At 39.0% G+C, this 12,636-nt stretch overlaps 1 protein-coding gene across 1 annotated transcript; it reads right to left on the bottom strand.

Annotated features, from left to right (window-relative positions):
- Positions 1 to 2,090: 2,090 nt before the first annotated feature.
- Positions 2,091 to 12,165, bottom strand: TYRP1 (tyrosinase related protein 1; the record flags this gene model as incomplete). Its single annotated transcript, XM_082013544.1, has 7 exons — positions 2,091 to 2,296; positions 2,865 to 3,011; positions 4,356 to 4,535; positions 6,076 to 6,243; positions 7,130 to 7,334; positions 8,699 to 9,021; positions 11,784 to 12,165. The coding sequence occupies 7 exons, from the start codon at positions 12,163 to 12,165 to the stop codon at positions 2,091 to 2,093; spliced, it is 1,611 nt and encodes a 536-aa protein (XP_081869670.1).
- Positions 12,166 to 12,636: the final 471 nt, after the last annotated feature.

Raw genomic sequence — 12,636 nt, 5'->3', positions numbered from 1 at the left:
TTTACGTGTGGCAGCTGTAACTAGCAGGCTGGTCTCCTCATTCTCTGACCCACAAGACCTATGGCCTGCTCAAAATATGAATGCTTTTGCTTTAAGGATTGAATGGCTTCAATGGCTAACATCCTCTTCACAAGATCTGGTTTTGCCATGCCATTTTCTTTCTGCTGTCAAGCTTCTGTATGCTTCTTTTCATCCACCGAAGTAAAAACACTTTACAAAGGAAGCTCTATTATCTTCATTTCATAAATCAGTCAAATGAGTCACAGAGGTAAAAATATGCTAGTTAAGAACATTCAGAAAGTCAGTAACAGGGCTAAGAGTAAAATCCATGTCTCTTGACCCCAATCCAAAGTACATTGGATCACCCTGCTTTAATCAGTTGAAATCACTGGAGTGGATGACTTGTTAAGTTGCTACTCAGTACAAGCAAGAATGGCAGAAACAGGCATTTAAGTTGAAATCCAAGCTGCTGCTTGGATTCAAATAGCATAAAAAATGAATCAAATAGGATTCAAATACCTGAAATACTTACTGACTATACTGTAAGTAAAAGCAAGAGCGAAACCCAAAAGACCTTTGTCTAATTTACTTCTGTGCCTTGGGTGCCACACTTGAAAGTTTTCTTCCTAAATGTCAGACATGTGTGTAAACTGTTGTTGTCCATGCCCCATGTTTGGTAAGATGGTTTAAGATGATAACCCATCTTCCACTCACCTAGCCAAGGGTACTTGTCTTCCTCTTTACATCACTCTCACCTTGCAACTGCGTAAGTGTGCTTTGAGCACACCTGGTACTCGCTGAAACCACTGAGGTTAACACAGCACATAGAAAGCATGATCCTTGCTTTTGCCTAATAACTTAATGCCTAGGAGAGCTGCCTCAGATTGAAGGAGCTCAATCCAAATTACTTGCCATTTCTGTTGAAGCTGGTGTCAGAGAGAAAGAGACAAGAGACAGCTTGACTTTATAGACTGACCATTAGAGGGTTGAGTACATGATGTGAGATTCAATAGTGTGAACCCATCTCTGTATGTCAGCTAATGACAGCTAAGTTAATTTCAATAAGCCATCATAGGAAGATGGTCAGATGATTTATTGGTACCCAGTTATGATGAGAGAGAGAAGGCAAGGCTTGAAGCCAGATTCCTCAAGCCCTACCTCAGGCTGTAAAGGCAGGTGTCAGTTTGTTGCTCTCGTACTGGCTCATGTTGAGTAAGTCAACAGCAGTTGCGTATGGCTATTTTTCCAAGTCTATTCTATAGCCTGATGCCTAGGGCCTTCTCTCAAAGTACAAGAACTGTGGGTTTAAATTCGTGCAGGAGAGAACTGAAGCAAGGTCTCATTGCTGGGGAGAATATCCTACTGTGGGTATAGTGGGAAAGAAAAAGGGAGCAAGTGAGTGAAAAATAAAAATAAAATGAAGGCTTCTGCCAGCTGTCCTTTCAAATGGATGTCCCCTTCAGGCAGCTGTGTTTGAACATACAGCTGACGGGTCTAAATGCTGGAGTGGCTTCTTGGAGGTGAATCTCTTTTCACAGATCCGCCTAAAAGCATCAATAAGATCAAAACTGTGTTCTGTGAATAAAGTTGGATTTCAAACACACTGTTGCCTCAGAATTCTCTTGTAGCTCCCTGCCTGGCATGCTGGCTATTTTGAAACACATTTCCACTTGCCTAGGCAAGGTGTCTACTTGTATTTTGGATTCTTTTTCTGTCCCATTCTAGACTTGACCTTTCCACAAAAGTATCTTGTAAAAGAATTCTGGGTGTAAAGGCTAGGTAAAGTCAGATGACATTGGCTGTCAGCAAGTGAACTAAATTTTACCAGATTTTACAGAAATATGCATGAAAAAGGCTTGCAGGTGAGCCTTGAAGAGTTAGTGGAATTCTATTAAAATCAACACAGAATTAATGTTGCAAAGGTGACTTATTGATGCCTAGGTGTGATGAAAGAGGAGGTGAAGCCTGAAGCAAACATATCAAGACAGCTGACAGTTTATGCTCTTTATTTTAAAGCAAATGGATAACCACCGTTTATAAAATACAGCAAAATAAACAGTTTCATTCAGATGCAAAAAAGTGCCATCTCTTCAAACAACAGACTGGCTTGGTGTTGGTATGCCATCATAATCATCTGAGTAGTGCTGATACTGGTCAGTAAGAAGAGGCTGGTGCAATTCATCCTTATTTTTCTTGACACGTACGATACATGCAGCAGCAGCGAAAATAATTGCAACAAGAACCAGTGCAGTCACTATTGCGATAGTTATCATCTCCGTGACACGGAGAGCCCGACCTTCAAGAAGGAAAGCAAAAGGGAAAGTTATTAAAACTAAACGTCAAATATATGGATAAACACCAGAAGGACAGACCAAAACTTAGTATCTGTCATTATTCAATGAGTTGTGAAGCAGAACTAGTTGAAATTTTGGTTGATAATATTTGTTCCAAAATGTGAGAAAATTTCAGTCTCTCTCCTTACACTCTAAAAACAGTCCTGGACCTTTTTTCTGCTATCTGGTTTGTGAGGGACTTACATTTTCTGTAGTGATTTAATGAAGGCATATGATAAAGGGATAAGGACCTTCTGCAAGTTTTAGAACCAAATGAGAACTTCTTCAAAAACCGAGGTGGATAGTGGGAGCTTCATGCAGGAACAACCTATAATCAGAACCTGTTTAGCTGTACTAAATCCCAAAACCAACTGGTTTGGAAAGCCAGGCAAGAAAAGAGAAATGGACCTTTACAAAGGCATCAAATAATGTTTGTGAAATTTGAACAAATTTTGTTATATGATGCATAAACTTCAAGGGAGAAAGACATGTTGAGAAAAAAAGAGGAAGCATCTAGGTTGGACAGTTTACCTGGCCACTCAACTTCGTAGCTGTATCCCAGGTTTTCTGGTGCAGTAACAAACATTTCATTATTGGTAACTGGAGGCCAGAAAGGCACCATATTGTACTGTCGGTTATGTCCAATAGGGGCATTCTCCAGTGGATAGGTTGAGATATCTAAATTTGAAAGTCAAATCACACATGAGTAAATCAAAATAATTTGCAGTACTTCATTTTTTTTCCAACAGTGACCCAGGGTTTTGAGTACCTCAATTTTTTTGTTCCTAGCCTAGGTTAATCTAGAAGGATTGGTTTTCCAGTGTGACAGATCCAGAATGCAGGGCTCTGCTCTGTCCAAAAGCAAGACCACTATTGATATCTCTGGTTTTTAAGAGAAACCACCAGAAAATTGGAAAACTTCCTGCCTGCATTAGGCTTTTCATATCTTCTTGCATGGAAAAGGAGAAATACGTATATTTGGAGGACTTGGGAAACCTTTTTGCCACAATGTGGCTTTGTGTAATTGTAACTGTGATGAAGAGCTCTCTCATGCAGTTCAGGAGGGCAGCTGATATGAACTCTAGTGGAATTTTTTTGCAATGTTATGGTAAATCAGGACAAAGTCAGCTGCAGGGAAAAAAAAAAAGGAAAAAAAAATCCCTTGGTAAGATGATGCAAAAGCTTGGATAGGTCATGTAAGTACCACAAGGGGATACAATAACTCTCTGATAGTTCACATGGGAAAAATACATAAGGCAGGTTGTGTAAGCTGCACAGAGAAGTCTCAGCTGTGCAACAGTAGCTGTATTCTGTAGAAGAAGGAAGAGGGGAGTGGACTGTCCTAAGAGGAATACAATTGCTCGTTTGTGCAAACTAATGCACAGATACCAGGGTTAGACAGAATTGTCCCCCCAGTTCACGGGTGCCAATCTCCTTCCTTCTTTCTTTCTTTTTTTCTTCCTTTTTTGCAGTTCCTTCCTTCTGTCCTTTTTCTTCCCTCCTTTACTCCTTTTCTTTCTTCTTTTCAGAATTAAAGAAGCAAGGTCAGCAACAATGATCATCCTTTGAAATGCTATGGAAGTGGTTATGGAATGCTGGTAGTAAATCACAAAGGTGGTCAAAATGAATTGTGAAGGTGTGCATAACATCTGATCTTATTTGACAAGAAGAAACATAGATATTTTCTCCACACAACACTGGAGAAACCATGAAGTATTTGGACCGTCCATGGTTACACTATCTTTTCTCTATGGAGACAATGCGTTTGCACATTTTGTTTTCTTGAATTGTTCCAGGTATCTCTAGCCAAGTCTCTTCACAGACAGTGATTTGAAAGTGGGTGTCAGTGGGGTGAGTAAGGGAGCTTGCTTGTTACTACTTTGTTTTTGTTAACTATAATAGCTATTAAAATTCCAGTCCTCTCTCCCAAGCTTAGGGGCATCTTGGTGTTCCACAAGAAGCAGCTGAGCTCCCATGACTACAAAGTCTGATAAACACCCATCCTACCTCTGTCCATCTTACCTGCAGAATACCTTCTCAGCCACTCATCAAAAACAGCATCTGTAAATGTGTGCAGGAGGACAAAAATGGGATCATTTGGTGATAAATGAGTTTGCCCTCCTGTTCCATTCAAAAATAGATGAGCCAAGTTGTGAAGACTTCGAACTGCTGGGTCATATTTCCCTGAAGGATCACTGTACCCTGAATAGGCAAACAAAGAACACAGAAAATCCCAGTAAAGATTTTGTTTGGAAGCTGCAGTCCCAGCTGGGGACTTTTCTCTGAAAGGCTGTCATGTTGTTATGTTGCTTTGGTTAACATAAATGAGTAGCTAATTCTCTACCTACTGGCATTTGAGAAATTCCCTTAGCATGCATAATTTTCAGATTAAAATAGCCTTACAAAACAATGCTGAGAATGTGGAGCGCAAGGCTGCTAGGATCTAGTGCAAAAATGGTCAAAATAAACCACATGTTAACATGAAAATAGAGGTATATATTTGGGACCTACATATCTTTCAGCATAACTGAAATAGTTGCATGTGTTTTCTAACTGCTGGCTTAAGTGTGTATGTGTTGCCATCTATCCTAATGAGCCAGATGTTATGTTTCCACACATCATTTCCATGCTTAGTGTGAACACATTTCAGAAAGCTTCACATGCTCTGTTTTTTTCAGTGAAGATACCCTGTGTAACTCCATTAGTGCCCAACAACTCATAATCACGTTGTCAGATGTCAGGATCTGAAGCATCATGAAAACTCCTGTTTTCAAGCTCTGGCCAAACTTGCCAGAGTGGGATCTCTGTAGTTAATTGGCTAAAGACATATTTAGATACTTTGATATTGATAACCCATGTGTCAAACATGGTAAGCATCCAAAACTTTCATATATACTTAAAAGATCGGTGTACATTCTTGGTTTTGTTCTCCAAGAGAAAGAAAATGGAGCAGATCCTCCCCATCATAGGACTTATGCCTCTTCAGAAGAGCCAGAGGATCTATGAGAGGTCTGGCAGGTATCTGGTCTGTCACTTGGTAATCTTTTCTCATGAATCCTAGTATTCCCTGTTAAAACCTGGATTATTAAAGTGCAGAAGCAGTTGGCAGGATACTGGCTGAACAGCATGAATCAAGTCTTTAGGCTAGTTTCTGTGCTGGGAGTGTGTGTGTTCAGATGCCAGTGACTGAAAATTTCATTTAAAATGTAGAACTTAGAGAAAAACAAAGTTATATGGCCCAGAGAGAAGGACTGATATGTCTAGCTGCAAATCCTGTACCCAGACCTCAATTACTACTTCAATACCTTTTCATTAAGCACTACCAAGGCTTACAATTTCTTTTGCTTTCATTTGTTTTAATTCAGATGCAAGAGTAACTGCGGTGAGCACTTGGTTGCCTTGTTCAAGGATGCAGCTGCATCAGTCTGCAGGCAAGTGCTGACTGTTTTCAGCAATGGCAACCTACTACTAGATCGCAAGGACTTGATCTCAGCTAGTTTCTGTTTAGTACACCAGTGACAGACTTTTGAGGCTCTTACACATTTAAAGAACTGACATAAGCTATAAGGTAATTTACACAGATCTTATGTCCACTTAATACTAAGCTAATAACGCTAAGGACAATGTGTTCTTAGTGTCCGATAGACTGTCTCCAAACTCATACTTCCAACAGCAAAAATGGCAAGCCTGCTTCCTTGACTTATTTGGACTTGTTCTGGGTCCTTTTATTTGCCACGTTTACCTTCTACTGTGTTACGGAAACTGTCTGTTGAATTGGAATAGAAAGGAGGAGTGTCAAATACACCAACTTCCAAACATTGAGCCACATCCTCTGGCTCTGGAAGACGCTGCACCATAGGCCGTGCAACATTTCCAGCAGGATTTCTTCGGATGGGACCACCCTCAGTGCCTAGGGGGTGGAGAGGAGAGACAAAACAGTACTGGGGTCAAACAGTAAGCCAAAAAATGCATTCTTCTAATGACTGAACCATAGGGAAAAAAAAAATCCCTCACAGATGACACAAACTGAATGAAGGGGTTTAATTTGATTAAAAAAACCATCTAGAAACCTCTTACTGAAATTTGTGGTTCTGTATGTGCTTTGGGAAAATTTTCTGTAGTATTTCAGTGTGATTTCTTGATAAGACCTAGGACAAAACTTTCGAGGATGTCCTGATAGAGTAGCTGGGGAAAGGACTACAGTTGATTTTCGAAGTGACTAACCCAATATAGTGTTTTTTCCCTATTTTTCCCCCTACTTCCATGAATATGCTGAGTTGTGGCTTGAAGATGATGAATATACAAGAATCTTGGTGGGATTTTTTAGCTCTTGTAGCTGAGGTCGATGTGTTAGAATTCAATATTCTTCACATTCAAAACATGCTCCACTTAGTTAACATGGGGATTTGTTAAATGTTCTCTTTTTAGGAGCAGCAGGCCACGAAGGTGGTAAGTGGAATAGTCAGAAAAAAAATTAAGCTTCAGTTAAGAAATGACACTGCCAGATTTAATTATTTATGGCACAGGAGATAGATACTACATAAGAATGAAAGTCAAAGCTTTTAACTCTTCCTCTGCTACAACTTCCTAATGAAGTTTTGAAATGCTTGGTGCCTCAGTGCAAGACAGATGATAATTATGTACTGTCTCAGAAGACTGATGAAACTTAGATCAAGAATATTGAAAAACCACTTTGACACTGTTTGGCTGGGAAAAGATGTTGCAATGTAAAGTATTATATTTATTTATTATTAAAAGGATTTTCTCTCCAAATATCTGCCAGCAGTCATACTTACTGTTACAGATGGTTCCCAAAGTTTCATAGTCTTCTACGTTTTCACATAGCACTCGCCACTGAGAGAAGATTGAATTCTGGCTGATAAGAGAGACATCAAAATTGCTTCTAGCTCCCATCAAGTCATCTGAGCAAATATCACAGGTGTTTTGTCCTGTTGCAAAGTTCCAGTAGGGCAGTCCGAAAGTGGGGTCCTGCAGCATGTTCTAACCACATAAATATGGTGTTAATACATGTGTGCCCCAGACAGCTTTAATATTTGCTGCTAGAAGGATGTTAAAGAACAGTTAAACACATCTCAGTAAGAGTCAGAGTCCTGCCTTATGGAGGAGAAGAAATCTATGGAAAATCTATGAAATCTATGCAAAAGCTTCTGGTAGGTTTTCACACTGGTGCCTTTGTTCAACAGAACAGATAGTTGGACTATTGAATTGAGTTATGCATCTTCCTCATTAATAAGACAGTACCTCTTCCATGAAACCATACCGTGAGTAGTCAAAAACATCACTTAATACTGATACCTCATTTTTCCAAATATTTTTAATGGCCTGTTAACAACAGCAGCATTTGTAGCACACAGAATAAGTAAGCCAACTGTGGAATGTCTGAGCAGATGGAAAAGTAGGGAAAAGGGTTATCGGTCCTTCAAATTTTCATTGTTTGGTTCGCATGTACGCATTAGACTTGAACAGTTCGGAGTGTGTCCTGGCTTCCAATATTTATATAACAGGATATGTTGGTCAGCCAAATTAGCTTAACTAATGGTCAAGTTTACTAACACAAATATGAATATGTGTTAACTCACCATAAACTAGAACTTCTCAGGGCTTCCACATAATGAAATGCCACTGATGTGAAATGTGAGTTTTTGAAGCGAGTTTGTGCCTCAGCCTGGTACAGAGCCACTGAAGCTAGTGGAAACACCTGAAGTGATTTCAAAGACTGTTTAATCCTGGCCCTGAAAACTTAATTCTCTCTTCTTTAAGAAGGATGATGGCACATAAAATAATAGATTCTTTTTATGGATAAGTCTGGACGAGGAAAGGGAAACAAGAGGATCACTGATTTATGGAACAGAGTATAACATAACACTAATTCCTCTAACCAGTTACACTAATTACACAAATAAAACGTGATTCTGAATCCCTAAGCCATCTCTGTAACACTCTTTCGAATTTCTGTGGCTTTGATCAGTCTAACTTAGCCAAGAATCAGGACCTTGGTACTAAAAATTAACACTGGCAATGACTTTTGTTGTCCAATAAAATGCCTTCTATGGATATATCTACAATTTGTATCTATTTCTATGGGAGATTTTTATGTAACTTTTAGGTTTTCCATTATTCCAATTGAAATAGTATTATTAGCATCTCTATAACTATGACAGTCTAAAACCTAAATGCACTCTATTAAGTTTAGCATACCTAATGAGTTACTGAAATTGAAGCAGAATTATTTCAATGCATAGAAAGAGCTGCTATCATTTTTGCCTATTGGAGTATGGGGAGAAGTTATTTAGCTATACAAAACATAACATGAACACACAGCTCAACCATAATGTGAACTTTACCTGCATGTCTCTTTCAAGCTGCAGTAGATGGTACCTATGCCACGTGACAAAAGCTGGTCCCTCATGAGAGAAATCAATTCCTCCAAAACTCTGCTGCCCTGCACCAAGGAAAGTCTTCCTGACAGAATAATAATGAGACCATACAAAGTAGTTATAAATGGAGATATTTTCAAATTGTGGTGTGTTGCCATCTGGTCCAAATATTTCCTCACGTCTTCGTGTGGCAATAACAATGTCAGGATGGATTGTCACCTTGGCTTGGTGTAAGGCATTCACAAAACGCCTCCTTTCTTCTGCACTCAGATCCAGAAGATTCCTCCTCACTGTGAGGATACAGAAGAAGCAGGTTACCAGGTAATAGGCACTCAGGTCTGATCTCACAGGACTAATTTTGCTCCTAATAATTCTTTTTCTTCAAGCATTCATCTTTTTAATTGTTTTTTTAATTGAGTCATTTCAGAGATTACTGAGCATAAATATAAAATGTTATTTATTACAAGAAATATTGAGCCAAATAAAAATAAAGCCCAAACCCTTGTGGTTTTAGTGCTTTTAGAAGATTGTTACAGATTATTCTTCCATCCCGTCAGAGAAATGACAAAGACAGTTCTTTGTCACACAAACCTTTCAGAACTTCATCCAATATACTTATGTTTTCCTGTGGTAATACTTTACAAGAAAAGAATACTATATAGCAATTTATAATAATTAGAAGCTCTATCACTTGACAATTTAGTGAAAAAGTTTTGGTTGAACCTTTGTAGGAAAAATAGCAGATGCACCAGTGAATTGTGAATTTCACACAGTACAACATCTCTTTTTAATGTAATCTCATTTAATGTCATATTCAAAACCATTTAAAAATGTCATTGTCTAAATATAGACAGTGAAAGAAGAAAATTGACTTGTTGAAATACCAGTATATCAGCAAGAGGAACAGAGTTCATATCACCTCAGTCTCAGTCTAGAACTCTTTCACCTGGACGGAGAAGATTTCAGGATAACTTTAGACTGAGACACAGGTAGAAGTCCTCACAGCTATTCTTCAACATGCACTCATTTTCATTATAAATAATACAATAAAATCCATAGTTGTCCAAATGAGTGATAGACTATGTTGATATGAGAAGCAACAGGTCTTCAGCATCAATCAATATGAAGAATAAAAGTGAATTACATTTTACTATATAAAGTTGATTCAGTAGGGGATATTTTGGCTCAATTGAAGTTTATCAAAATACTTTTATGAAGCATGAATTTCATCCAAGGACTCTGTATCCTGAAACATGCTTGTGTGTTTTGCAGAACTGAACTAATGTGCTAGCCCTTGTCACTGAAGGGTCTTTTGTTGTTGATTTTAAGTAGCACACTAAAAATATCCAGCTAATTTTGATTTAAATAGACATCTTAATCTTTTCATTTCGTTGTGCTTGGAGCACAATAAAAAGTTGGGATGTGCTTGGGCACAATAAAAAGTTCGGACTATTATTAAAGTTAGGCATGAATTTAGAAAATATGAAGGCACCAAACTGCATTTTACAGTTATTTTATATGGATATGCCAACAGCAATCCAATAATTTGCCTCAGAAGCTGGGACCAGCTTTATGGATGGTCAGAAGCGGTGACCTCCATGTGGAAACTTAAAACATAATAAGAAGCTAATTTCCCCTATCTAAACTCATGTTGTCACGCATGATAAATCTGATTTTCTTACCATTTTACTGAGTAGTAAATAATTTAGTAAGTGAGAAAAGTAAAAAGTTCTGTTGTATACCCTAGAAAATCTGTTAGAGCTGCATTTTGCCTGTCTCCAGATTTACTTTGCTAATTTGTGTGTGTTAACATTTATTTCTTGGTTATTTTTCAGAGTTATCATAATTGTTAATGAGAACAGGCCAGAGTATCAGAGGGTGCAACCTGGCTTAGCAGATCCAATTCATGGGTCATACTTTCTGCTTTCCAGTTTGCTTCTCAGAGTTCACAGGATGAATAAAATCCTAAGGCCTTTCCCACAGCCCTCAATAAGTTGTTTTACTTCTCTGCTTTTTGCAAGGATGTTTTCCATTGAGCAAAACTGGCCTTATTCAAAATCTTACTGTTAAGATTTTGAATTGGTAAGCAGTCCTTTGTTAACCCTTGCTGGAACATGCATGCACTTTCATGGAGCATTTCCTGTCTGGTGAAAATAATGGCAGTGCAGTTTCTGCAAGAGGTACTGCACATTTCTGCTAGACCTGTTGTTTCTCATGTCAACAGAACCCATCACTCATTTGGGGAATTATGGATTTTACAGGATTTCAATAACACCTTTAAACTTTCACTAATAAAGACTGAAATCTTCTAAATTGAGATGGTTTTGACTTGAGAACAAGGATATGTCCCCCAGCCTGCTTGTGTTTTTCAATTTACCTACAAGTATTTCAATATTTTTCCAGTCCTACAAGTATTTCATAATTGTTTCAAAAATTTTAGACATCTGTTTACTGATATTCTGGATTAAACTGAAACTGGAGAACTCTCAGAAAGGCCCGCCAGTCCCTGTGCTCATTCATCTGAACAGCTTATAGTCATGAGTTAAGGCTTTTAAAGACATTGATAGCAACTAGGTAAGTAAAGATTTACAAGGCCAGGTACATAGTTTAGAAATGTGTTAAGGGATTTTGAATGAAAAAAGCTGCTGTCACACTTAAAGTAGTCACAAAGTACTAAACATAGTATCTAGATATGTATTATTCCCAGACATACTTACAAACACACATACATGTCCATATACATTATTTTACTCTTAAATGATTCCAGAGGATATAACTTTTTTGACTTAGATATTCTATTCTTCAATGGACTTTGTCCTAATCCTGCACTGACTACAGGTTTTGTTTCTTTCTTTTATTAGATAGCATAGGTTCTTGGTACACAAGCTGAACAAGTCATCTAGCAGCTGCCTTAATACCCCTATGGCAATGTACATTTTCTAAGTAAATATAAGGGGCATTTTGTATTTTAAAGAAAAGAAATATGCTCAGTACATTTAGAAGCAAGCATTGCCAACAGGCGATTTTCATATCATATTTCTGATGCTCTTACCTATATTGATTTGTTGGCTACAGGTAGGTCCACTCCAGCCGGGGCGACATGACCCACAGTTGTAACCAGAGAAGTTACCGTTGCACCGGCAGGTTTGGTTGAAGAATCGTATGGGCCATCGCTCACGGTCATCCCGCCCATCATGGATGTACTGTGGGCCGTGGGGTCGTGAATCGACAGTCACCTGTACGCACCGGCCCCTCCCCGTAGACACACCACATCGGTCAGTACCTGGCCCAAAGACCGGGAAATAGTCTGGGCAACACATGCCGCTCCTCAGGGACTCGACGGTAGTGCACTGGCGAGGGAACTGGGCTCCAGTTTGGCTGAACATGCTAAGGAGCGGTGGCAGGGAAAGGAGAAGCAGCATGGGGAGCTGCATGACGGTGGATCCAGCAGAGCTGGTTCCGTCTGAGTGCTGGCTGTCCACACACACCGACGTCTCCTCTCCTGTGATGGGACACCCAGCTTCCTCTACAGAGAAAGAGAGAGAAAGAGAGAGAGAATGAAAAAAACAAATTATAAAAACTTCCAGGCTACCCTTTCCACTCCAGAAAGCGCCTCCAAACCCTGCACTTTACTGAAAAAATTAGTAACTCTGACTACAAGCCTCATTATCTGCACAAAAGACAGTAACTACCCAGAGCTGTATTTGCTCATTGACTTCTAAGCATTTCCCAAATGTTCATTCATGTTGTAAATCTGCCAGCCAGATTTACTTCACTACCACAAAATGCTAAAACCTAATGCACCAGTTTTTTGAACCTTTATTTTCACCCCTCACCACCTGTTCATGCCTTTCTTTTCTGCATTTAACTAGCGTATCTTGTTCTCTGCTCAGCAGTTCCCCTCT

This window comes from Phaethon aethereus (assembly GCF_964289735.1).
Source record: "Phaethon aethereus genome assembly, chromosome: Z".
NCBI classification, from domain to species: domain Eukaryota; kingdom Metazoa; phylum Chordata; class Aves; order Phaethontiformes; family Phaethontidae; genus Phaethon; species Phaethon aethereus.
The sequence above is the reverse complement of the archived record's forward strand: the minus strand, read 5'-3'. Positions and strand labels throughout refer to the sequence as shown.